The sequence below is a fragment of the Papio anubis genome, chromosome 20 (genome assembly GCF_008728515.1).
Source record: "Papio anubis isolate 15944 chromosome 20, Panubis1.0, whole genome shotgun sequence".
Classification (NCBI taxonomy): domain Eukaryota; kingdom Metazoa; phylum Chordata; class Mammalia; order Primates; family Cercopithecidae; genus Papio; species Papio anubis.
This window is the reverse complement of record NC_044995.1, coordinates 13302352-13325943: the sequence shown is the minus strand read 5'-3', so window position 1 is coordinate 13325943 and position 23592 is coordinate 13302352. Positions and strand designations below refer to the sequence as shown.

Below are 23592 nucleotides of genomic sequence, written 5' to 3'. Positions count from 1 at the left end.
TCAGCTCACAGCAACCTCTGCCTCCTGGGTTCAAGCAATTATCCTGCCTCAGCCTCCAGAATAGCTGGGATTACAGATATGTGCCACCATGCCCGGCTAATTTTGTATTTTTTTTACTAGAGAGGAAGTTTCACCATGTTGGTCAGGCTGGTCTCGAATTCCCAACATTACACAGTTTTATATGATTTAATTTTTTGGACCCTACCTATAGTATAGAGAGAGGACTATTTTCTACTGTAACTCTTTGTAGTTCAGTAAAGTTAATAATGAAAAGACATTTGGGCCAGGCGCAGTGGCTCACGTCTGTAATCCCAGCACTTTGGGAGGCCAAGGTGAATGGATCACGAGGTCAGGAGTTCAAGACCAGCCTGACCAACATAGTGAAACCCCATTTCTACTAAAAATACAAAAAAAAAAAATTAGCTAGGCGTGATGGCGCATGCCTGTAATCCCAGCTACTCAGGAAGTTGAAGCAGGAGCATCGCTTAAACCCAGGAGGTGGAGGTTGCTGTAAGCCAAGATGGTGCCATTGCGCTCCAGCCTGAGTGGCAGAGTGATACTCCATCTCAAAAAAAAAAAAAAAAAGACATTCCTCTGATAATAATCAGTTGTGTTATCTTTTTGTAGTGAAATAATTTGAAATTCACAGGAAATTGCAAGGGAAGTACAGAGAAACCCCCTGGGTCTTCCATCTAGTTTCTTAATTACATTTTACATCATTTTAGTAAAATATCAAAACCAGGAATTCAACATTGGCACAATGTGTGTGTATACTACTTTTATTCATAGTATTTCATGTAGATTTAATGGAACCACCAAGGCAGTGATGATACAGAAAGAACTATTCCATCACCACAAAGATCTCTCTTGAGGTACCCCTTTATAGTCAACCCAGCTTGTGTCCTCACCATCCTCTGGCAACTACTCATCTGATGTCCATCTCTGCCTTTTGTCATTTTGGGAATGTCATACTGATGGAATCATGTATTATGTACCTTTTCAGATTGTCTTTTTACTCAGTATAACATTCTTTAGCTCAACTTATCCAGCCAGTGGCATGCATGCAGCCCAGGATGGCTTTGAATGTGGCCCAACACACATTTGTAAACTTTCCTAAAACATCATGAGTTTTTTGTTTTGTTTTGTTTTGTTTTGTACCTCATCATCTATCATTAGTGTTAGTGTATTTTATGTGTGGCCCAAGAAAATTCTTCCAATGTGGCCCAAGGAAGCCAAAAGATTAGACACCCCTGCTTTAGATCAATGCAAATTGCTGTATCTACCAGAAGTCTGTACTGCTTTTCTTTTCTTTTTTGTTTTTTTTAAGCGTTACATCTAACTCAACTGTACTGTTTGTTATTCTTGAGTGGCATTCCATGGTATGCACATACCACAGATTGATTTAACCATTCACCTATATAGAGAGGCTAATTTTGGCTGCTTCCAGTTTGGGACTCTTACAAAAAAACAGCTGTGAACAATTATGCACAGGTTTTTGTGCAGGTATAAATTCTCCTCATTCTGGCATAAATGCCCAGAAGTGCAATTGCTGGGTCATATGTAAATGGATGTTTTTAAGGAACATCCGATGCTCCTTCTTGGAGGGCTGTGCCACTCTTTACAGGCACTAACAAAGTATGAGAGAGCTAGATTTTCTGCATCTTCAGCTGCATTTAATGTTGTAACTATTACATACAATTCAACTGTTCAAATTTTGTGTAGCGATGCTCATAATTTGTATTTGTGCTCTTAATTTGTATTTCTCTAATGGCTAATGCTGTGAACATCTGTTTCTGTATTCACATACCATTCATAAATCTTCTTGAGTGAGTCGCGTCTTTGTGCTCTTTGCTCCTTTTTTTATTAGACTATTTTATGGTTGAGTTGTGAGAGTTGTTTATATATTGTAGATGTAAGGTTTTTTTTTGTCAGATATGAGGTATGCAAATACTGACAAAGCTCTAGGTACTACAGTTTTCCTACATTGTCTTCTTAAAATTTTGTAATTTTACATTGATATTTCACATTTAAATCTATGATCCAATTGGACTTAATTTTTAAATAAAGTCTCAGATTCTTTTTCTTTTTTGCATATGAACGTTCAGTATTCCCAGCAGTCTTTGATGAAAACACTGTCCCATTTCTATTTATTTGCTTTAGCATTTTGGCACAAATAATTTTGTTATAGTTGGTTAGGGTCATTTCTGGGTTATCTATTGTGTTCCACTGATCTGTGTGTCTGTACTCAGAGAGTATTACTCTGCTTGGTTAATGTGGATATATAATAACTGTTGACATGATTAGAGTGATTCCTTCTACTTTATTCTTCTGCGAAGTCGTTTTAGGTGATCTAGTGCCTTTGCCTTTTGATATGAATTTTTTATCAGTTAAAAAAACTTGCTGGCCAGGCGCGGTGTCTTACACCTGTAGTCCCAGCACTCTCGGAGGCCAAGGCAGGCGAATCATCTGAGGTCGGGAGTTCTAGACTAGCCTCTACTAAAAATACAAAATTAGCCAGGCGTGGTGGCGCATGCCTGTAATCCCAGCTACTCGGGAGGCTGAGGCAGGAGAATCGCTGGAACCCGGGAGGTGGAGGTTGTAGTGAGTCAAGATGGTGCCATTGCACTCCAGCCTGGGCAACAAGAGTGAAACTCCGTCTCAAAAAACAAAACAAAACAAAGAAACAAAGAACAACTTGCTGTGATTTTGAACCCTCCTGGGTTCAAGCGATTCTCGTGCCTCAGCCTCCCTAATAGCTAGGATTACAGGCTCCTGCCACCATGCCTGGCTAAGTTTTTTGTATTTTTAGTAGAGACGGGGTTTCACCATGTTGGCCAGGCTGGTCTCAAACTCCTGACCTCAGGTGATCCACCCGGCTCAGCCTCCCAAAGTGCTGGGATTACAGGAGTGAGCCACCATGCCCAACAGGAAACTCTTAATAATAAATCATGCTCCCTCACCTACAGAATCTTCTCCAGTTTTATGGCATTGAACCATAGATATTGGGTGTCAGATTGATACCAGTGCCAAGCTCTTCAACAGTTATACTTGCTTTAAGATACTTAGCAATTCACTAACTTCTCTGAAATTTAGTGTTTCTATATCTAAAGTAGAAACATTACTGCCATGAGAATGTTAAAGGTGGGAAGATAGCTTTTCCATGAGGACACAGCTTCTCCATTGATGGCTGGAATTTTGTTTTTCTTGCTAAACCAGTGGTACCACAGCATCTGGACTAGGGGTGTAACTGAGAACCACCATTTTTTCTAAGAGACAGCTTATTGATTTCTTTCTCTTTTCTCATTTCCTTAGTTTCCCACTTCCTACGTAGCCCTTTAAAAAATGCAAATATAGACTTTTACCTCCCCTTCACTAGACACTTCCTACAGGGCAAGTTCATCTAACTATGTGCTCCAAGCCAGAACTCTCCTCCGGAATTAACAGTCGATTTATAAACTAAAGCATGCTGACCTCTGAACTCTCACCCACCAGGAGGTTGCCTGAAGAGACAACAGTTGAAAGCATGCCTGCTACTCTCTCCCTTCTGGTTACAACTTGTTTCTGCCCATGAAAAAGCCAACTCAACTGCCTAATAGATAAGGCACCAAGCCAGCACACAGACCCCTGCCCTCTTCCTCCCCTACCTTTTAAAAGTGCCTGCCTTCTGCTCTAAAAGCCAAGCAGTACACTTAAAGACAACACCTGTGCTTCCTACCCTACACTAGCTCTGGATTAAATAACTTTCTTTATACCAGATCTCCCTCTTGTTAACTGGACTTTGCAAACGGGAAGCCACTAATCTACTTTTCAGTTACAGGGGCTGATGCTTTCCTGGCTTCTCATTGTCCCTCCCAACCCATTCTACCTGGCTCATTCTTTAAACCAGTGGTCCCCAACCATTTTAGCACCATGGACCGGTTTTGTGGTCCACCAGGAATGGTTTCGGGATGAAACTCTTTTCCACCAGGAATGGTTTCGGGATGAAACTGTTCCACCTCAGGCATTAGATTTTCATAAGGAGCGCCTAACCTACATTCTTCCCACGCACAGTTCACAATAGGTTTCACGCTCCTATGAGAATGTAATGCTGGGCTGATCTCACAGGAGGTGGAGCTCAGGCCATAATGCTCCCTCACCTGCCGCTCACTTCCTGCTGTGCCGCCCGGTTCCTAACAGGCAGTGGAACGGTACAGGTCTGTGGCCCTGGAGTTGGATATCCTTGCTTTAAACCCTGAGCCTCCTTTCAGCCATCTGACTGCTCAACAGTCACTCCCGCTAGCTCCTTGAATATTGTATCTCCTCGCTTGTTCCCTGTCCAAGAACACTCCTGTCAATCATGGGAGACATTTAGACTTCCCAAATTCTTGTTTATTCAATATTTTCGCTCGAGAACTCTGGGAAGGACAACTGTCAGGGTAACAGTCTACATTCCCCACCAGGCGCCTGGGGCTATGAAACTCATTCCCCCTGGGTGTTGCGGGAAGTGTAATCGAGGAGCACCATGTAGTCGAAACACTTGCGCCTAAAGGGTGAGTTGATGGACATTTTCCTTTTGCATCCGAGGCCCTGCAATCTAGACACCTTGCGGGATTCCTGGTACTTTAGCTCAGGTAGGCATTTCCGGGGACTTCTGGGAATTGTAGTCCATTTTATGGGAAGTGCAGTCCACTGGCTGGTGAAACACCGGGCATTTTGGCTCTGGCAGGTGGTCCGGTGAATTCTGGGAAGGATAGTCCAGATGCTCTGCGGAGTCTCTGGCCCTTTGGCTCAGGCGGGCGGGTCTGGGGAATTCTGGGAAGTGGAGTCCAGACACTCTGGCGCAGAGGACACTTCCGGTCTCCGAGCCTGAGATTCTTGCTTTAATGACCGGCGTCTTGCAGGACATTTTGAACGAGCCCCTTTTGCCTGAGGCTCGCAACCACCTGATGATCGATGATCGTCTCAGGGGAAAAGAAGCCTTGGCGAAGAGCAGAGGTTTAGAGGTGCGAGGGCGGGGTGTTTATTGTTCCCGTCAGTGGAGCCTTCTGGCGTCGGGGGGCTGTGCCGGCGTCCCCGGGGGTGGGTTTGGGGGGCCCTGTGTGCCCTGCTCTGAGGGTTTCCAGGGCTTTGACCTCGCTCAGTCCGCCTCCCTACGTATGCGGCCTCTTTCTCGCAGTGTGATGTGGAATGTTACTTAATGTCTCTGTACTTCCCATTGCTGTTCTTTAAAATGGTGCATATAGGATCATCCTAACATTGTTTTGCGAATTGAAAGAGATAATACAAATGAAAGCCTTAAAGTTGTCCCTGTTACTTGGTGAGTGGTGGTCTCTTGTTTCCTGATATTTTAAAACGTTTGATATCATTTCAAAGCTATAGAAAAATTGCAAAAACAGTATGAGAAATTCTCATATACTCTTTACCCAAATTTGCCAAATGTTTACATTTTTCCTGTTTGCTTTGATACCACCGGGAAAATACCTGTAACCAGAGACTGCTGATTGGTAGCTTTCTGCAGCAAGGAAGCCCACATACCATGGTAATTGTGGGGTGTCTTGGTAAGAGGCATTTAGGAAGGGCTGGTTATAGGGCTTCACATACCGTGGTAGATAATATTGGATATTATATTAAATAATACTGTTACCGATTACGTATCAGATAGATGTGTTAAAAGAATACTAGTATTTGTAGTGTACTTACTAGATAGTGTTGGATAGCATATTGCCTAGCATCATGTTATCTAATCTGCAGTTCCCTATATGAATTTGTTAAATTTTTCATTTAAAGTCCTTATGACTGTCCTCTCCCCACCCTTCACCTATTCAAAGTCCAGTTTATGCGTTGTCTTTAGCTGTCACATTTCCATAGTCTTTAGCTGTCACATTTCCATAGTTGTTCATTTGGAGTTTGATATTGAAGGGGACGTGCCTCTCCACACCTGTGGGTATTTATCACAAGGTGGAGACGAGAGACTGAGAAAAGAAATAAGACACAGAGACAAAGTATAGAGGAAGAAAAGTGGGCCCAAGGGACTGGCACTCAGCAAGTAAGGACCTGCACCGGCACTGGCTTCTGAGTTTCCTCAGTATTTATTGATCACAATCGCTATGATTTTGGCGAGGGGCATGTGGCAGGACTATAGGGTAATGGTGGGGAGAGGGTCAGCAGGAAAACATGTGAGCAAAGGACTCTGTGTCATAAATAAGTTTAAGGAAAGGTGCTGTGCCTGATTTATGTGTGACTTTACACAAACATCTCAGTGCAGTAAAGAGCAGTATTGCTACCAGCATGTCTCACCTCCAGTCATAAAGCAGTTTTCTCCTATCTCAGTAAATAGAATGTATGATCGGGTTTTACACCAAGACATTCCATTCCCAGGGACGAGCAGGAGACAGATGCCTTCCTCTTATCTCAACTGCAAAGAGGCCTTCCTCTTTCATTAATCCTCCTCAGCACAGACTGTTTATGGGCGTCGGGCTGGGGGACAGTCAGGTCTTTCCCTTCCCACGAGGCCATATCTCAGGCTGTCTCAGTGGGGGGAAACCTTGGACAATGCCCAGGCTTTCTTGCGCAGAGGTTCCTGTGGGCTTCCGCAGTGTATTGTGTCCCCGGTTACTCGAGACTGGAGAATGGCAATGACTTTTACCGAGCATACTGCCTGCAAACACATTTTTACCAAAGCACACCCTGCAGAACCCTAAATCCATTAAACCTTGAGTCAATACAGCTCATGTTTCTGCGAGCACAGGGTTGGGGTTAGGGTTGCAGATTAATAGCATCTTAAGGCAGAAGAATTTTTCTTAGTACAGATGAAAATGGAGTTTCTTATGTCTTCCTTTTTCTACGTAGACACAGTAACAGCCTGATCTCTCTTTCTTTCCCCCACAGATATATTTCACATTTAGGTTCAGATTATACATTGTTGGTGGGGATTCCACAGGAGTGCTGAGATGCCCTTTTCTTTTTTTTTTTTTTCTTTTTTTTATCTTTTTCTTTTTTTTGAGACAGAGTTTCGCATTTGTCACCCCGGCTGGAGTACAATGGTGAATTAAGATGCCCTTTTCATTGTAACATAACAAGGTCCAAGTGATGTTCGTTTGTCCCTTCATTGGCGATCTCAGCTTTGTCATTGGCCAAGAAGATGTCTTTCAGATTTGTCCACTCTTGTGTTACTTTTTTTTAAATTATGAAGCTTCTTATGGGAAAACACATTATTAGTGGGCATTTTCTTGTAAAGAAGAGCTTCCATTTCTCCTCTATTGGTTCATTGATGTGTTCAACTATAAATATTCTATCAATATGGACTCAGAATCCAGTCTTATTGATTCTAATAATATGTGCATTAACAGTTATTTAACTCTAGGTTTATTTTAGTTGTAGCATTCACCCATTTCAGGTGTACAAGTCAGTGATCTTTAGGAACTTTGATGTGGAGTAATCATCATCATAATTCAGCCGAGATCACTTTCATCCCCCAGTTGAACTCATGCCCATTTACTTTAAACCTCATTCTCACCTCAACTTTAGAACAACTACTAACCTACTTTCTATATATATTTGTCTATTCCAGACATTTCATGTAAATGGAATTGTAGGGTCTGTGGGTTTTTGTGACTTGCTTCTTTCACTTACTGTAATGTTTTCAAGGTTCACGGGTGTTGCTGCATGGCTCATTGTTTCATTCCTTTACATTTCCGAATAAGATTCCATTGTGTGAATATGCCACAATTTTTCTATCCATTTACCCATAGGAGAGCTTCTTGGTTGTGTGCAATTTGGGGTTAGTATGAATAATGCTGCTGTGAGCATTCATGTGCTAATTGAAACTATGAGTCCTTGTTGGTGGGTGACATCCCTGACCACCCTTTCATGTCTCTTTTTCTGTCTTCATGGCACTTTCCAGGCACAATTCTGCTTTCCCTTGAACTGCATCATTCAGGACTCTGCAAATTCCCTAAAGTAGGAGGAAAAATGACCACATCCAAGGTGAGTAGGGCTTTCCTCTCTTACTGTTAAAATTCCATCTTACTACCCAGATTGTTCTGTGTTTTTCTCTGTCCTGGGAAGACTCAAGGAGAACAACAGGACTTTGATGATCTCTTGTCGCCTGGCTAATTTTTGTATTATTAGTAGAGATGGGGTTTTATCATGTTGGTCAGGCTGGTCTCGAACTTCTGACCTCAAGTGATCTGCCCGCCTCGGCCTCTGAAAGTGCTGGGATTACAGGCATGAGCCACCGCACCCAGCCAGAAAGCCTTCATTTAAAATGTCTAGTAATACTGGGCCGGGTGCGGTGGCTCACGCCTATAATCCCAGCACTTTGGGAGGCTGAGGCAGGCAGATCACCTGAGGTCGGGAGTTCGAGACCAGTCTGACCAACATGGAGAAACCCCGAGTCTACTAAAAATACAAAATTAGCTGGGCGTGGTGGTGCATGCCTATAATCCCATCTACTCGGTAGGCTGAAACAGGAGAATCACTTCAAACCAGGAGGCAGAGGTTGTGGTGAGCTGAGATTGGGCCATTGCACTCCAGCCTGGGCAACAAGGGTGAAACTCTATCTCAAAAAAAAAAAAAAAAAAGTCTAGTAATACTGAAGATTGGCCAGTCACTTGTGTACTGTCACTCATTTACTTCTCAGAGCAGCAGAATGAGGCGGTTCCTGTTCTCTTCTCCTAAACTCATGAAATATGAGAAACCTGCAAAAAATCACAGAGGCAATCAAGGATCAGGAATCTTAGCCATTCTGCTCAAGTGAAAGAGAAAAATTCTTCATTGAGGGTGTGGTGCCCTGTTGTGTGAGTGTCTGGAGTGCTCCCTTGAGTGATGACATCCACAGGTGGCGCTGCTTCTCTTTGTCCTGCGTTGGTGTGACTTCTTCTTTTCCTGGCATCTACTCAGGTGTATTCATCGTTCCAAGTACCCAAGGACAGTGATTACCACAGGTGTTCTTAAAAATCTCTAAACTCCTTCTTATGGCACAAGATGCCTCACACATTGTTTTTTTGTTTTGTTTTGTTTTGTTTTTGAGACAGAGTCTCACTCTGTTGCCCAGGCTGGAGTTCAGTGGCGTGATCTCAGCTCACTGCAAGCTCTGCCTCCCGGGTTCGCGGCATTCTTCTGCCTCAGCCTCCCGAGTAGCTGGGATGACAGGCACCCACCACCACGCCCAGCTAAATTTTTTTTGTATTTTTAGTAGAGACAGGGTTTCACCGTGTTAGCCAGGATGGTCTTGATCTCCTGACCTCGTGATCCACCCGCCTCGGACTCCCAAAGTGTTGGGATTACAGGCGTGAGCCACTGCGCCCAGCCCGCCTCACGCATTGTTACCAGAAAAAAATGACAACCTGGGGCAAAGATATTTACCCCTTGGATAGTTAAGGAAGAATAAATTCAGAATAAGAATCTTCTAAAAGGATAAAGAAAATAGTTCAAACAGATTGGAACAAAGAACACTAAAAGGCAATTGTAAAAGAAGAAATAGAGATGGCAAAAGTGATGGTATTCATTTATAATAATAAGTGAGAATAATACAATGAATTGTTCTTCCTAATCAGATTACCAAAACCATGGGAATATTTATAAACTACCCTTGGCCATGATAAGGAGAATTAGGGTATCGATTAGAGAGGTAGGGAAAAAAGTGAGACGAAAGTATGCAATTATATGATGATAATATTAAATGTGGTTATTTTTCACATTTTAATTTTCACATGAAATTATTTTAAATGAGACAGGAGAGTTAGATGTTCTTACATCTTACTACTTATTATATTATCTTTGCAGGATTGATAATGGAAAATATGTAAAAATATTTATTCTTTAGTGTAGCTAAAAATAGATAATCAGTTCCCTGGAATACTGTGGAACCCTGAAATAGATAACGGTAATAAACAGTAATAAGTAATACTAGCTAGTGTTCATTAAACACTTAGTCTGTGCCATAGACTTTTCAAAATACTGTATATTTCCTTTCTTAATTCTTGAAACTCTGTCATATAAGAACTATTATTCGCAGAGGGAGCAAGGCTTGTAGGCAAACATGTCCGAGGTCACATGGTTAGAAAAGGGCAGACTCTTAGGCTGTGTACTGAGGCATACTGGCTTTTGATCAGGACACTAAATGCTGCAATAAGCATATGTGGTTTGTGCCTTGCAAGTGCAGAAGACACACTACATAGCTGTCTCACACCGAGTACCATGGAGCAGGTTCACTGTGCACTGTTTACCAACTCGTGTGAGTCCTGTGGGACAGAACACACTCACATGTAACAGATTACATGAAGCAGATTTATGACTACAGATTGGCAATAAGGGAGCCCAGAAGCCTGGGGTCCACTGTGAGCCGGCCATCCGGGGCTCAAGAAAGCTTCCTTGAGCAGATGGAATCTTGACTGTATGTGCCCCACTTGCACCAGAGCTGAGGCACCCCAGAAGGTAACCTGCCCTTGTTTATATACTTCAGGGTGCCATGACTCATGGAGAAAAACTTGAAGGACATCCTGCTTCCAGGTGAGAGAGGAACAAAGCCTAGACTGTCAAAGGCAGTTAATTCCTCCCCATAATACTGCATTCCTAGAATAATCTACAGTTATTCTTGAGAACTGCAAGGAAGAAAGGGGAGAGAACTGAGTCTGCCCATTTCTAACCATGTGACCTGGGACATGTTTGCCTACAACTGTCCTGCAGTCCATCCCCTGACCTAGATATCCCCCTTAGCCAACTGGTCCATTTCATGTGCCCATCGACCTCCCTAGGCCTGGAGGTGTTGGTTGATCTTGTTAGATCAGTGTAATACCTTGACTGACACAATCTCTGCCAACTTCATGGAATTATAGCTGGAATACATTCCGTGGACCCCAGAGGAGCATGACCACAAGCAGCACGGCCAGACCTTCCTGAAGTAGCAATCCTGCCTGGGTCCCAGTTATCAAAATAAGAAGCTGCTGAAGATACCAAAGAAGAATCATTCAGATGGCCCCAGTGTCTGAAGCCAGTGGGCCTGCTTCTGGGTTGCCTCTCATTGAGTTTTTACAGTAGCTATGTATCCAGAGAAGACCGGAGGTGTTGGCAGTCGCAGACCCACTCCTCCCAGTAGGGCTAAAAGCACAGAACACTTGTGTTTTTTGAACCTTCCTGAGGGAGTGAAGGGATGTTGCTGGGCTCCCGAGGCAGTGGCCGTGGAAGAAGCAGTATCTATCAACCATTGTCTGTGACAGGTGTCTCACCATTTTTCATGGGAATTGACTTGTAGGTGTAGAACATAAATCTGGAAGCTAGCTACAACTCCAGGCAGGTCCCCAGTCAGCCTGGGGCACAGCTTTAGCCTTCTTGCCCAGTGGTACATCTCGCTCCCAGGGTGAGATCTAGGGGCACCCCCGGCATACCCAATGTTTAGGATCTAACAGTCTGCCAGCTTTCCAGGCATGACATTGCCACCCTGTATCTGGGTCATCCTCCAAACCATCCACAGAGAAAGCCATAAGGCTCAGGTGCACACAACACCCATGCCCTTGTTTGGCTGTTCTGTGACCCATTTGTGGGAATGGGGACATTATCTTTTGCCAGCCAGAGCTCATTTTTGGCACAGTTGCATAAGGTCAGTTCCCCGCGTATGACGTTCATGCGGCCCTTACAGAGAGGAATGCCACTCATCCAGTTCTGGTTTTCATTATATGGAACACTTCTCATCCAGGTAGTCAAAGGAACATGGTGTGAGCAAGCACAGTCCACTGTAGCTTTGTTGAGGTTGTGTGATTCTGTTGCCTTACACCAGTTACCACTGGGCCCTCCAGCTCTCTCTCATGTGGCAGGTGCCAGGTCCTGACTTGACAAGCCAGGGTTATGGAGCTGTTGGTGAGCACTGTGGCATGAGGGATGCTGGTGTGGTTTACCATGGTCAGGATGAGAGGGTCACTGTGGTTGGTGATAGAATAAATCCAGGGTAGCAGATGGAACACTTAGCCAGGTGACATAAGGTGACTGCAGCTTGAGATAACTTAAGGAATGTGCTGTGCTTCCAGGCCTCTGCTGCCACACCCTTGGGGAAACAGCAGATTAATAGCTGTTGGATAGGGGGCGGGCTGAGGTGGTGTAGCGACCCAGTCTGTCTGTCCCTGTCCTGAGGCTACTACCACTGTAGACATCCATTCCCCTGGTTTTTTGGCCAAGACCTTCCTGCCTGAGTTGTTCAGTCAGGAAGGAGGTCATGTCCTGTACAAAAAGATATGCCTGATAGTGCCAGCCACCCAAATGGAAGGATCAGGTGTCCCCAGTACCATCAGAAGGACCCTGATACCCCCTACAGTGTTCTGTGGTCTCATTCTTCACCACTGTGGGATCCTGTAGAAGTCAGGGGATGTTCAGGGAAGCATCACCTCCAGATTAGAGTCAGGAGGACCTTTGTCGGTTACTGTGGTGATCTGAACCACAAACTACCAACAGGATGTGCACTATAAAGGGGAAAAGGAAAAATAATTATTGGGAATACTGAGATTGGGATTTCACAGCCACAGCCTCATCAACCGGCTGCCAGGTTGGGCAGATACTGACTGAATTGCTCACTGTTGCTGGGACTATTAGCAAGGTTCATTGAAACCTATATACCTGTAGCCCAGGATGCAGCATTTAGACTCCTAGGGGGGCTACATACCAGTAAACTCAAAGAGTTCACTAAATAAGACCACAGCACTTCTCCATCGTTGGACTTCTGATGACGCTTGGGACAATCAATGTGTGTCATTGTCAGGACACAGACTAGAATGAATGGGAATTCTATAAGTTGACCTACATCTCTGAAGATCCAGAAAAGCTTTCCATTTTTTCCCTTGACCTCCTCAATGTTGCTTCTCTCCCAGTAACCATTGGTTGTGAGATTGAGGTTGCATATGTTTGATGCTGTAGGAGGCAGTGACCTTCAAGGATGTGGCGGTGGTCTTCACTGAGGAGGAGCTGGGGCTGCTGGACCTTGCCCAGAGGAAGCTGTATCGAGATGTGATGCTGGAGAACTTCAGGAACCTGCTGTCAGTGGGTAAGGACAGGCATCGTCTATAAGGGAATGTCAGGTCCCAGGAGTGGTTTTGTATCCTAGGGTGTTCAAGTTTAAGTGTGCAGTGGGAACCTAAATTTCCAGTAAGTGTTACCCTGATATTATCTAGAATATGTTGGGATTAAGCATGTGACTTTGCCTGTTTACAGGGCATCAACCATTCCACCGAGATACTTTCCACTTTCTAAGGGAGGAAAAGTTTTGGATGATGGATATAGCAACCCAAAGAGAAGGGAATTCAGGTAAGAAGCAAGCAACTGTGTGTCCTTGTTTGTGACTTCCATCTGTTTTACTTCTGTGCGTGTTCAGCTGCATCACCTTGTTCTAAATGGCCAAACATCTTTCCTGGATTATTATAACCTCCTTCCAGCTGGTGGTCCTGCTCCGTGCCTTCCCACCCTGACATCTGTTCTCCTCATGGCGGCTAAAGTGATCCTTAGGACCTGGATGTCAGATTGTCATTCCTCAGCTTAAGAGCCATTCTGGCTTCTTATTTTTATGAAAGCCTCTTTAAGTGGCTTCTAGAAACCCCTGTGGTCTACTCTTCATTCTTCACTGCCTCTTCACTACATCTCCCATACTCTCCCTCTTTATCTTTTCTGGCCACCTTGTCATCCCTCTTGTTTCTCCATCCTGCCAAGTACACTGTATCACCTGTTGCTGGTACCCAATGACCACGAACTTAGATGATTAAATAAGAAGCATTTATTATTTCTCTTTTCTTTAGGCCTGAAGTGTAACACATCTCACTGGACAAAAATCAAGCTGTCTTAGGGCTTTGTTCCTTTCTGGATGTTCACGGAGAGAAGTCTTCGTTTGTTTTACCAGTCCCTAGACACTGTCCACATTCCTTGGCTCTAGTTTCCATTCCTCCATCTTTGAAGGCAGCTACATTGCATCCTTGACCATTCTTCCAGAGTCACGCTCCCTCTGCCACTCTTCTTATGCCTATATCTTCCACCTTTCAGGTCCCTTGTGATTGTATTCATCACTCCTGCATGATCCAAGTTGACTTTCCTACTTTCTGCTTAGCTGATTAGTGACCTCAATGACATCTGCAGCCTTAATCTGCCTTGCTGTGTAATGTTTCAGATTCATAGGTCCTGAAGGTTGGATGTAGACATCTTTCAGGAACAATTATGTTCCCTACTACAGAAGCTTCTGCCACAGAGCCCTCACTTGCTTTTGTCTCTGACTGGAATCCTCTGTCCCCACAAAACTTACTGACCCCCTCCCTTAGTTTATGCAGGTCTCTGCTGAGTTTTACTATCATGGGAGAGGTCATCTTCAAGCACCCTATTGAAAATACCATCCTATCTTTACTTGGCCTGCAAGTATTGTGTGTCATATGCTTTTGTTTACTGGTAGATCACCTATTCCCTTTCAAATATAATCTCCACAAGGTGTTCATCTGTTTGTTTATGACTGCATTTTCAGTGCCTAGAATAGTTCTAGTACATGGAGGGATCTATAAATATCTGGTATCCTGATGAATGAATTAATGGATGGGGGGACTTCACTGTCTGTAGGAATCATGGAGCTAGCTAATAAGTAATACATGAACCAGAGTGAATGAAATATATTAGTCCCTTGGAAGCCATAGGGATTTGATTTCAGGACCCCACACGGATACTGAAAGCCAGAGATGTTCAAGTTCCTGATATATGTGGAGTATTTGCCTATAACCTATGTACATCCTCCCATATACTTTAAATCATGTTTAGACCAGTTATAATACCAAATGCAATGCCTACCTGTCACTTCATTCACAAGGATTCAACATAGGACTTAGTTTGTGAGAAATTCCAGTTTTGCTCTTTGGAACTGAAATTTTTTTCCCTAAATAATTTTTAAGCACTGTTGGTTGAATCCATGGGTGCCAAACCCATGGATATGGAGGGCTGATTATATATTGCAGAACAGTTTTGTTTTTCTCTGTGGATGACTGCTTATCCATTTTCAACTTTCTTAGATTTCCTTGACATGACTGGTTTTATGTGTGTGCAGTTAACCCATGTCCTGTGGAAACTTCTAAGCATAGCATTTTTTTTCATGACCACGCTGAGTAATATGCCTTCCCTGGGACCTACCCTGGAGCTTTCCATAGGGAGCACATTTATATCTGGGAAGAAAGTCTTTTTGAATGAGGATTTCCAGCTACATTTCCTTTGAAAGATTTACCCATTTGCAGCCCATTTGCCTTTTCCAAAGTCGGTCTGCACTTCACTGCCCCCAGGTTCCTCCTTCCTTCCCTTAGAGGGGGAAGAATGAGGATGAGAAGACGCAAGTTATGTAGCTGAATGTTGACTCTGTTTCTGGTCATCTTTCTTCAAAAATGTGTATATTTCCTCATCTTTACATTATGCAAATTTAATTGTCAAAAAGTTAAAAGGACACAGATTTTACAGGCTTTTTGTTTATTTTGATAGATTTAGTGCTATATTTTGAACTGGTAAGCGGTATGACCTGGAAGGAATTGGGGAATTACTTTCTCAAAATAGAAACATCCTGAGAGACCTTCCCTTCTCCTTAAAGACCTCTTATTTATAAGTCACAGTGTATTAAATATATCCCTGTACTGATGAGAGGATTATTCCCTTGACCGTCTTTGTGGGCGGAAACTGCAGGGTTTGTTTCACTCAGCCCTCCGCTGTCCACTCCTTGCGGGAGAGAGCATGCAAGTGAGCGAGTGTCAGAACTGGAGCAAATGAATGCTGGAATTGGCTGGTCGCTCCTCTCTGGTGGGAGCAGGCTCTGTGCATGCCCCACAGCAGTGTCCAAGCATGTTACAACCCGTGCTGTTTCAGCTCTGCCATCTGGGGATGGCCAAATGCCAGCCAGCTCAGTGGAGCTTCAGAGTAGCTGCCCCTGCCCTCTTGGCAGCTGGGTTCTTGTCCAGCATCCAGGAAGAACCGGGTCACACGAACTGTGTGAAAGGTAATGAATAAAGAAGACTTTATTGAGCAGTAGGTGGCTCTCAGCAGAAAAGGAGGCTGGAAAGGGGATGGGAAAGTGATCTGTTTCTGAAACCAGGCCATTTGTGGCTAGACCGCTCTCCAAAGCCACACCTTCTGAAGTTAGCCAGATCTATCTATAGTTTCCAACACTCAGTTGCTTCTCTGCTTACTGCTCAGCAACTTGTATCCTTGCCACTCAGCTGCTTGTGTTGCTCTGCCAGCTGAAATCTTTTATGGGCACAGGATAGTGGCAGGCAGGCCAAAAAAGCAACATTTGGGCAGAAAAATGGGGTCATCTGTTTCCACTTAGGGCCGAGGTTCTAGGCTTAAGGGTGGAGTTTGGCCAGGAGCCCAGCCCTTCTTTGTCACCACTGTACACCAATAGGTATCCACTTACCTGTTAATATTTTCCAAGATTCAACCTTTGGAACTTAACTCTCCATCAGAAAAATTTACCTGATTCAGGACTTGGTAATATCCTGACAAAGGTTTGAACATTTTGTGAGCATGAACCATAGTAAGAAACACCTCTTTCAGTATAACGTGGACATTTTTCATGCGTGTAGATGTATGTGAGTGACTAGCTGACATTTCATTAACGATACCTTTCCTGCTTGTCTCCACGCTGTGATAATTTTCATTCTGGTTCCTTTCTATAAATGTCTATTGCAGGTTTTAACTTTATTTCAGCTCACTGATATGTAGTCTTGAATATAAAAAGTTATAAAGGCCTGTTTATCTACATTATAGGCTTTCTTTTCATTCCAAGTGATTCTTCACATCATTGATTGTCTGATCAAGAGCATCCTCCTTTGTGGACCCCTGGAAGGACAGCCTTTCAGATTCCCCTCAGAACTGCAGTTGTCTGTACTCTTTCAGATAACCAAGTTACTGTCCATATCAAAACAGAAAAGTAAGATTAAGTATTTTATACGTGTCGTGCAAAATTCTTGCATAGGAATACTTTCGATTTGTAGATATAAACACTCTAAGGTGTTTGATGTTTAGTATCATGAAGGGTTAAACTAAAAAGTTTAATGGGACATTTTACAGAGAACTGCTCTCACTTCACTCCAAGTGCAAATTCAGGAGTTTTTCAAAACTACCTTCACTTTCAATAATTTCCTAGAAAGACTCTCAGAACTCACTGGATGCATTTATTCTCACAGTTACTGACATTTACAGGGAAAAGATGCATATTATAGTTAGCCAGTGGGGAAAACCAAATAAGACAGAGTCCAGTGAAGCACCAAATGTGGATCTCCTATTGTATTCTCACAGTAGAGTAGGGCATGTTACATACCCAAAATTAGCATGTGACTTAGACACAGGGAACTACCAATCAGGGAAAGTCAACTGAGTGCTGGGATCAGAGTAATTATTGGGGCTCCATTACACAGCCATAATTGGTTGGTTGATTCCTTTGTGGTTATTTAGTCATTTGGTCCACTGGTTCCCTGTGACCTAAAGCCCCACATTAAATCACATTGTTATTTTTTCTGATATGGGGAATTCCACCTGCCATTTCCCATCCCCCAAAGCTGTGGCCAGTCACAACCCTAAATTATATTATTTCACTATCAAGAGTTACCCAAGATTTGCCCCCAAGCAAACAGAGACACTTTCCTCAGGCATGCCCCTTCAAGATCCTACAGATTATCTCTCAGATACTGAGGACAAAGTCCCAACCTCTTTTTAGTTAGGTTAACTTCTTTTCTTATTTTTAAAAATGTTTTTTAAGCCACCTTGTACAGAAAGGAAGGTTAACTTCTTTATAAGGAAATACAATATACAGGTAAATATACAAAGTATTTATTATGTTACTGCTTTCCCTTAGAGTTCCTTTTGATTCATATTTCATTATGTACATAATAGTTTAGTAATTTATCATGTAAGATTTCAGACTGAGTTGGAAATTTTAATAGTTACAGGTTAAATGTATGTGTCATATTAATTTTTTATTTCTATCAAGGATTTTATATTTGAGATGTGGTATCGTTCTTTCTTTCTCCTTTTCCTTTTCCTTTTCCTTTTCTTTTCCTTTCCTTTCCTTCTTGTTTTGAGACAGAGTCTCACTCTGTCGCCCAGGCTGGAGTGTAGTGGCACAATCTCGGCTCACTGCAACCTGTGCCTCCTGGGTTCAAGCAATTCTCTTGCCTCAGTCTCCCAAGTATCTGGGATTATAGGTGTGTTCCACTACACCTGGCTGATTTTTATATTTTTAGTAGAGACAGGGTTTCACTATGTTGGTCAGGCTGGTCCTGAACTCCTGACCTCAAGTGATTCGCAGGCCTCAACCTCCCAAAGTGCCTCAGCCTCCCAAAGTGCTGGGATTATGGGTGTGAGCCACTGTGCCTGGCAACATGGTATGGTTTTAGATTGCTCTCATGCAAACCAGTAACCAGGGTGCACTTGGAAAACAAAAACTGAATGTTCATTGAAGTTTCATACCATGTCCTAAGTGTGAACTCTTAAAAACACTGAACAGGGCATAGCTTGTCCTGATCTCTTAATTTTGTATTCTGATAGGAGGCAAGATCCAACCTGAGATGAAGACTGTTCCAGAAGCAGGACCACATGAAGGGTTGTCCTGCCAGCAGATCTGGGAAGAAATTGCAAGTGATTTAACCAGGCCTCAAGACTCTACCATAAATAGCTCTCAGTTCTTTGAACAGGGTGATGCCCACTCCCAGGCTGAGGAAGGACTATCTATAATGCATACAGGACAGAAACCTTCCAATCGTGGGAAGTGTAAACAATCCTTCAGTGATGTTTCCATCTTTGATCTTCCTCAGCAAATACACTCAGCAGAGAAGTCTCATTCCCGTGATGAGTGTGGAAAAAGCTTCTGTTACATCTCAGCACTTCATATTCATCAGAGAGTCCACCTGGGAGAGAAACTCTTTAAGTGTGACGTGTGTGGTAAGGAATTCAGTCAGAGTTTACATCTGCAAACTCATCAGAGAGTCCACACTGGAGAGAAACCTTTCAAATGTGAACAATGTGGGAGAGGCTTCAGATGTAGATCAGCACTTACAGTTCATTGCAAATTACACATGGGAGAGAAACATTATAATTGTGAGGCATGTGGGAGGGCTTTCATTCATGATTTCCAGCTTCAGAAACATCAGAGAACTCACACAGGGGAGAAGCCATTCAAATGTGAGATATGTAGTATGAGCTTCCGTCTTAGGTCAAGTCTTAATAGGCATTGTGTGGTCCACACAGGAAAGAAACCAAACAACACTGGGGAATATGGAAAAGGCTTCATCGGTAGGCTGGATTTGTGTAAGCATCAGACGATCCACACAGGAGAGAAACCATATAATTGTAAAGAATGTGGGAAGAGCTTCAGACGGTCCTCATATCTTTTGATCCATCAGCGAGTCCACACTGGAGAAAAGCCATACAAATGTGACAAGTGTGGGAAGAGCTACATTACTAAGTCAGGTCTTGACTTGCACCATAGAGCCCACACAGGAGAGAGACCTTATAACTGTGATGACTGTGGGAAGAGCTTTAGACAGGCCTCAAGTATTTTGAATCATAAGAGACTCCACTGCCAGAAAAAACCATTCAAATGTGAGGATTGTGGAAAGAAGCTTGTACACCGGTCATACCGTAAAGACCAACCAAGAGACCACAGTGGAGAAAATCCATCCAAATGTGAGGACTGTGGGAAGCGCTACAAGAGGCGCTTGAATCTTGATATAATTTTATCATTATTTTTAAATGACACGTAAGTGTTGTACATATTTAAGAGGGAAAATTTGATATTTAAATATACGTATATGATGTATAATGATCAAATCAGTGTAATTAGCATATTTATCACCTCAATGATCTCTTCTTTGTGTTGGGAAAATTAAAAATTCATTGTTCTAGCAATTTGAAAATACATCGTTGTTGATGATAGTCACCTTTAGTGCTGCAGAACAGTAGAACTTCTTCCTCCTATCTACCTGTACTTTTGCATCCTTTAGCCAACCTTTGGCCATCCCACCTATCCCCCACCCTTCCCTGCCTCTAGAGCCATTGTTCTCACTACTTCTATGAAATCAGCTTTTTTTTAGCTTCCACATGTGAGTAAGGACAGTTGGTATTTATCTTTCTTTGCTTGGGTTATATTGTTTAACATAATGTCCTCCAAAGCTCATCCATGTTGCCACAAGTGACACAATTTTGTTTCTTTGTTATATCTAAAGGGTATTTCATTGTGTGTGTGTGTGTGTATATATATATATATATGCCACCTTTTCTTCATCTATTGATGGACACTTAGGTGGGTTCCGTATCTTGGCTATTGTGAGTAGTGCTGCAGTGAACATGGGAGTGCAGATATCTCCTCGGCATACTGATTTCCTTTCCTTTGGATATACCCAGTAGTGTGATTGCTACATCACTGGAAATATTAGGCCTCAGAGGCTTCACATAGGAGAGAAACCATGGAAGTGTGGCAGAATGGTATGTGCTTCATTCAGACTTTAACTCTTCAACTTCATCAGTGTCCACACTGGAAAGAAACCTTAGTAGTGTGATGTGTGTGATAAAGCCTCTACTCAGTCTCACTACAGTCTCATGTGAGAGTTCACAAAGGAGAGAAACATTAAAAATAAGAGGCATGTGGTAAGTGTGAGTTCATATCTTGTCATTTATCACAGAATCAATGCTGCTGATAGTTTTCATCTGGTCTTATGGGAAGTAAAACATTTGTTTAAAGTTAGTGTTTCAGCCATAGCTCAGCATACCCCAGTGGTCATGGGACTGTCATAGCAGAGAATGCTTGTAAGTCGTGCTGCAGGGTTTCAAACAGAAGTTTGACAATTAGTTATTCAGGAGACAGGACTTAGTATAAGAGTTTATTCACACACTTTCAAAACACTAATGAATATGTCGAAATTGATGACCCCTAGAATGTCAGCCATGTGTCTTTGTATTTTTGCTGCATCCTTACATTGCTTGAGTCTGGAAGACTGAGGTTGTAGTGACCTATGATAGTGCTACTGCACTCCAGCCAGGGCAACAGAGTGAGACCCTGTCTCAAAAAAAAAAAAAAAAAAAAAAAAAATTAAATAAATACCTTTGTGTATTTCTGGACAAGCATATCTGTTTTTCTGGAATTTTTTTTTTCAGTGTACATACATAATGTGTTACAATTATATTCTTATTTTCTTCAGCAATGAATATTTGCTGGAATTTTTCTATTTTATAATTGTATGCATTAGTTTTAGATTTCTCAGTGAACATCAGAAACCCCACCTCTACAAGAAATACAATAATTAGCCAGTTGTGGTGGTATATGTCTGTAGTCCCAGCTGGAGACTACTGGAGAGGCTGAGGTGGGAGGATCACTTGAACCCAGGAGGCAGTCATATAGATAAATGGAATAGAATTGAGAATCCATAAAGAAACCCATACATCTAAGGCCCCTTGATTTTCAAGAAGGATCCAAGATTACTTTATGGAGACAGAATAGTCTTCAACCAATACTGCTGGGACACCTATACACAGACACACAACATAATGAAGTTAGATTGTATCTCACACTACACTTAAAAGTTAACTCAAAATTCATCAATGACCTAATGTAATAGCTAAACTGTAAACGTAGAAGAAAACATAGAAGTAAATCTTCCTTTTTATTTGGAATGGATTCTTCAATGAAACAACATGAGCAAAAGCAAATAAAAATACAAAAATGGGACCTAAGTTTTAAAAAATGCTATGCATACATGAACATTGTCAAGAACATGAAAAGACCATACAGCATGAGTTCTATCCAAATTATATAAAGAATTCTTACAACTCAATAACAGAAACCACCCAGTTAAAAAAATGGGCAAAGGGCTGGGCGCAGTGTCTCATGCCTATAATCCCAGCACTTTGGGAGGCTGAGGTGGGCAGTTTACTTGAGGCCAGGAGTTCAAGACCAGCCTGGCCAACATGGTAAAACCCTGTCTTTACTAAAAATACAACTAGCTGGATGTGGTGGCCTCCTGGGCTCAAACCATCCTTCCACCTCAGCCTCTTGAGTAGCTGAGACTACAGGCACGTGCCATTGCCTCTGGTTAATTTTTGTATTTTTTTGTAGAGATGAGGTTCCTCCATGTTGCCCAGGCTGGTCTCAAACTCCTGCACTCAAGTGATCTGCCCACCTCAACCTCCCAAAGTGCTGGGATTACAGTCATGAGCCACTGCACCCAGCCTAAAAAATTTGTAATTTTTATGGGTACACATATAGATTATGTGATACAGGCATACAATGCATAATAATCACATCAGGGTAAATGGGGTATCTGTTACAAGCATTTATCATTTTTTTGTGTTAGAAACAATCCATACTCATTTAGTTATTTTAAATGTACAATAAATTATTGTTGACTGTAGTAACTCTGTTGTGCTATCAAATACTAGATCTTATTCATTCTATCTATTTTTGTACCCACTAACCATCCCCACTTCCCTCACCACTAACCTTACCTTTCCCTCCCTCTGGTAACTAACATTCTGCTCTCTGTCTCCATGCATCCAATTGTTTTAGTTTTTAGCTCCTACAAATAAGTGAGAACATGTGAAGTTTGCCTTTCTGTGCCTGGCTTATTTCACTGAACATAATGTCCTCCAGTTCCATCCATATTGTTGCAAATAACAAAATCTCATCATTTTTGTGGCTGAATTGTGGCTCCATTGTGTATATGTCCATTTCCTGTATCCATTCATCTGTTGAAGGACAGTTAGGTTGCTTCCAAATTTGGGTTATTGTGAATAGTGCTGTAATAAACATTGCAGGGGAGGGTGCAGATATCATTTTGATATGCTGATTTCCTTCCTTTTGCGTACATACCCAGTGGGATTGCTGGACTGTATGGTAGTTTCAGTTTTAATTTTTTGAGGAACCTCCATACTGTTCTCCGCAGTGGTTGTACTAATTTACATTCCCACCAACAATGTGCAAGGATTCCCTCCCTCACTCCTTTCACATCCTCACCAACATTTGATATTGTCTGTCTTTTGAATAAAAGCCATTTTAACTGGGGTGAGATGATATCTCACGGTAGTTTTGATTTGCATTTATCTGATGATCTATGATGTAGAGCACCTTTTCATATACCTGTTTGCCGTTTGTATGCCCTCTTTTGAGAAATGTCTATTCAGATCTTTTGCTCATTTTTAAATTGAATTATTAACTTTTTTCCTATTGGGTTGTTTGAGCTCCTTACATTCTGGTTATTAATCCCTTGTCAGATGTATAGTTTGCAAATATTTTCTCCTATTGTGTGGGTTGTCTCTTCACTTTGTTGATTGTTTCCTTTGCTATGCAGAAGCTTTTTAACTTGATGTGATCCCATTTGTCCATTTTTGCTTTGGTTATCTATGCTTTTGGGGTATTACTCAAGAAATCTTTGCCCAGACTAATGTCCTGGAGCATTTCCCCAATGTTTTCTTGTAGTAGTTTCATAGTTCGAGGTCTTAGATTTAAGTCTTTAATCCATTTTGATTTTATCTGTGTATATGGTGAACAATGGGGTGAAGTTTCATTCTTCTATATGTGGATATCACGTTTTTCTGGCACCATTTATTGAAGAGACTGTCCTTTTCCCAATATAT

General features: G+C 42.3%; 1 protein-coding gene across 2 annotated transcripts; it reads left to right on the top strand.

Annotated features, from left to right (window-relative positions):
* The first annotated feature begins 4082 nt into the window (after window positions 1-4082).
* On the top strand, window positions 4083-19882 carry ZNF223 (zinc finger protein 223). Of its 2 annotated transcripts, XM_009194672.4 has the most exons (5): window positions 4083-4982; window positions 7883-7965; window positions 12883-13009; window positions 13177-13269; window positions 18514-19882. In XM_009194672.4, exons 2-5 carry the CDS (start codon window positions 7951-7953, stop codon window positions 19725-19727), a joined length of 1449 nt encoding a protein of 482 aa, XP_009192936.1. In that variant the 5' UTR covers window positions 4083-4982; window positions 7883-7950; the 3' UTR covers window positions 19728-19882. The 2 variants fall into 2 exon arrangements, with proteins under 2 accessions (XP_009192936.1, XP_017807977.1); XM_017952488.3 differs by lacking the exon at window positions 4083-4982 and having other exon boundaries at window positions 5069-7965.
* The last annotated feature ends 3710 nt before the right edge of the window (window positions 19883-23592 follow it).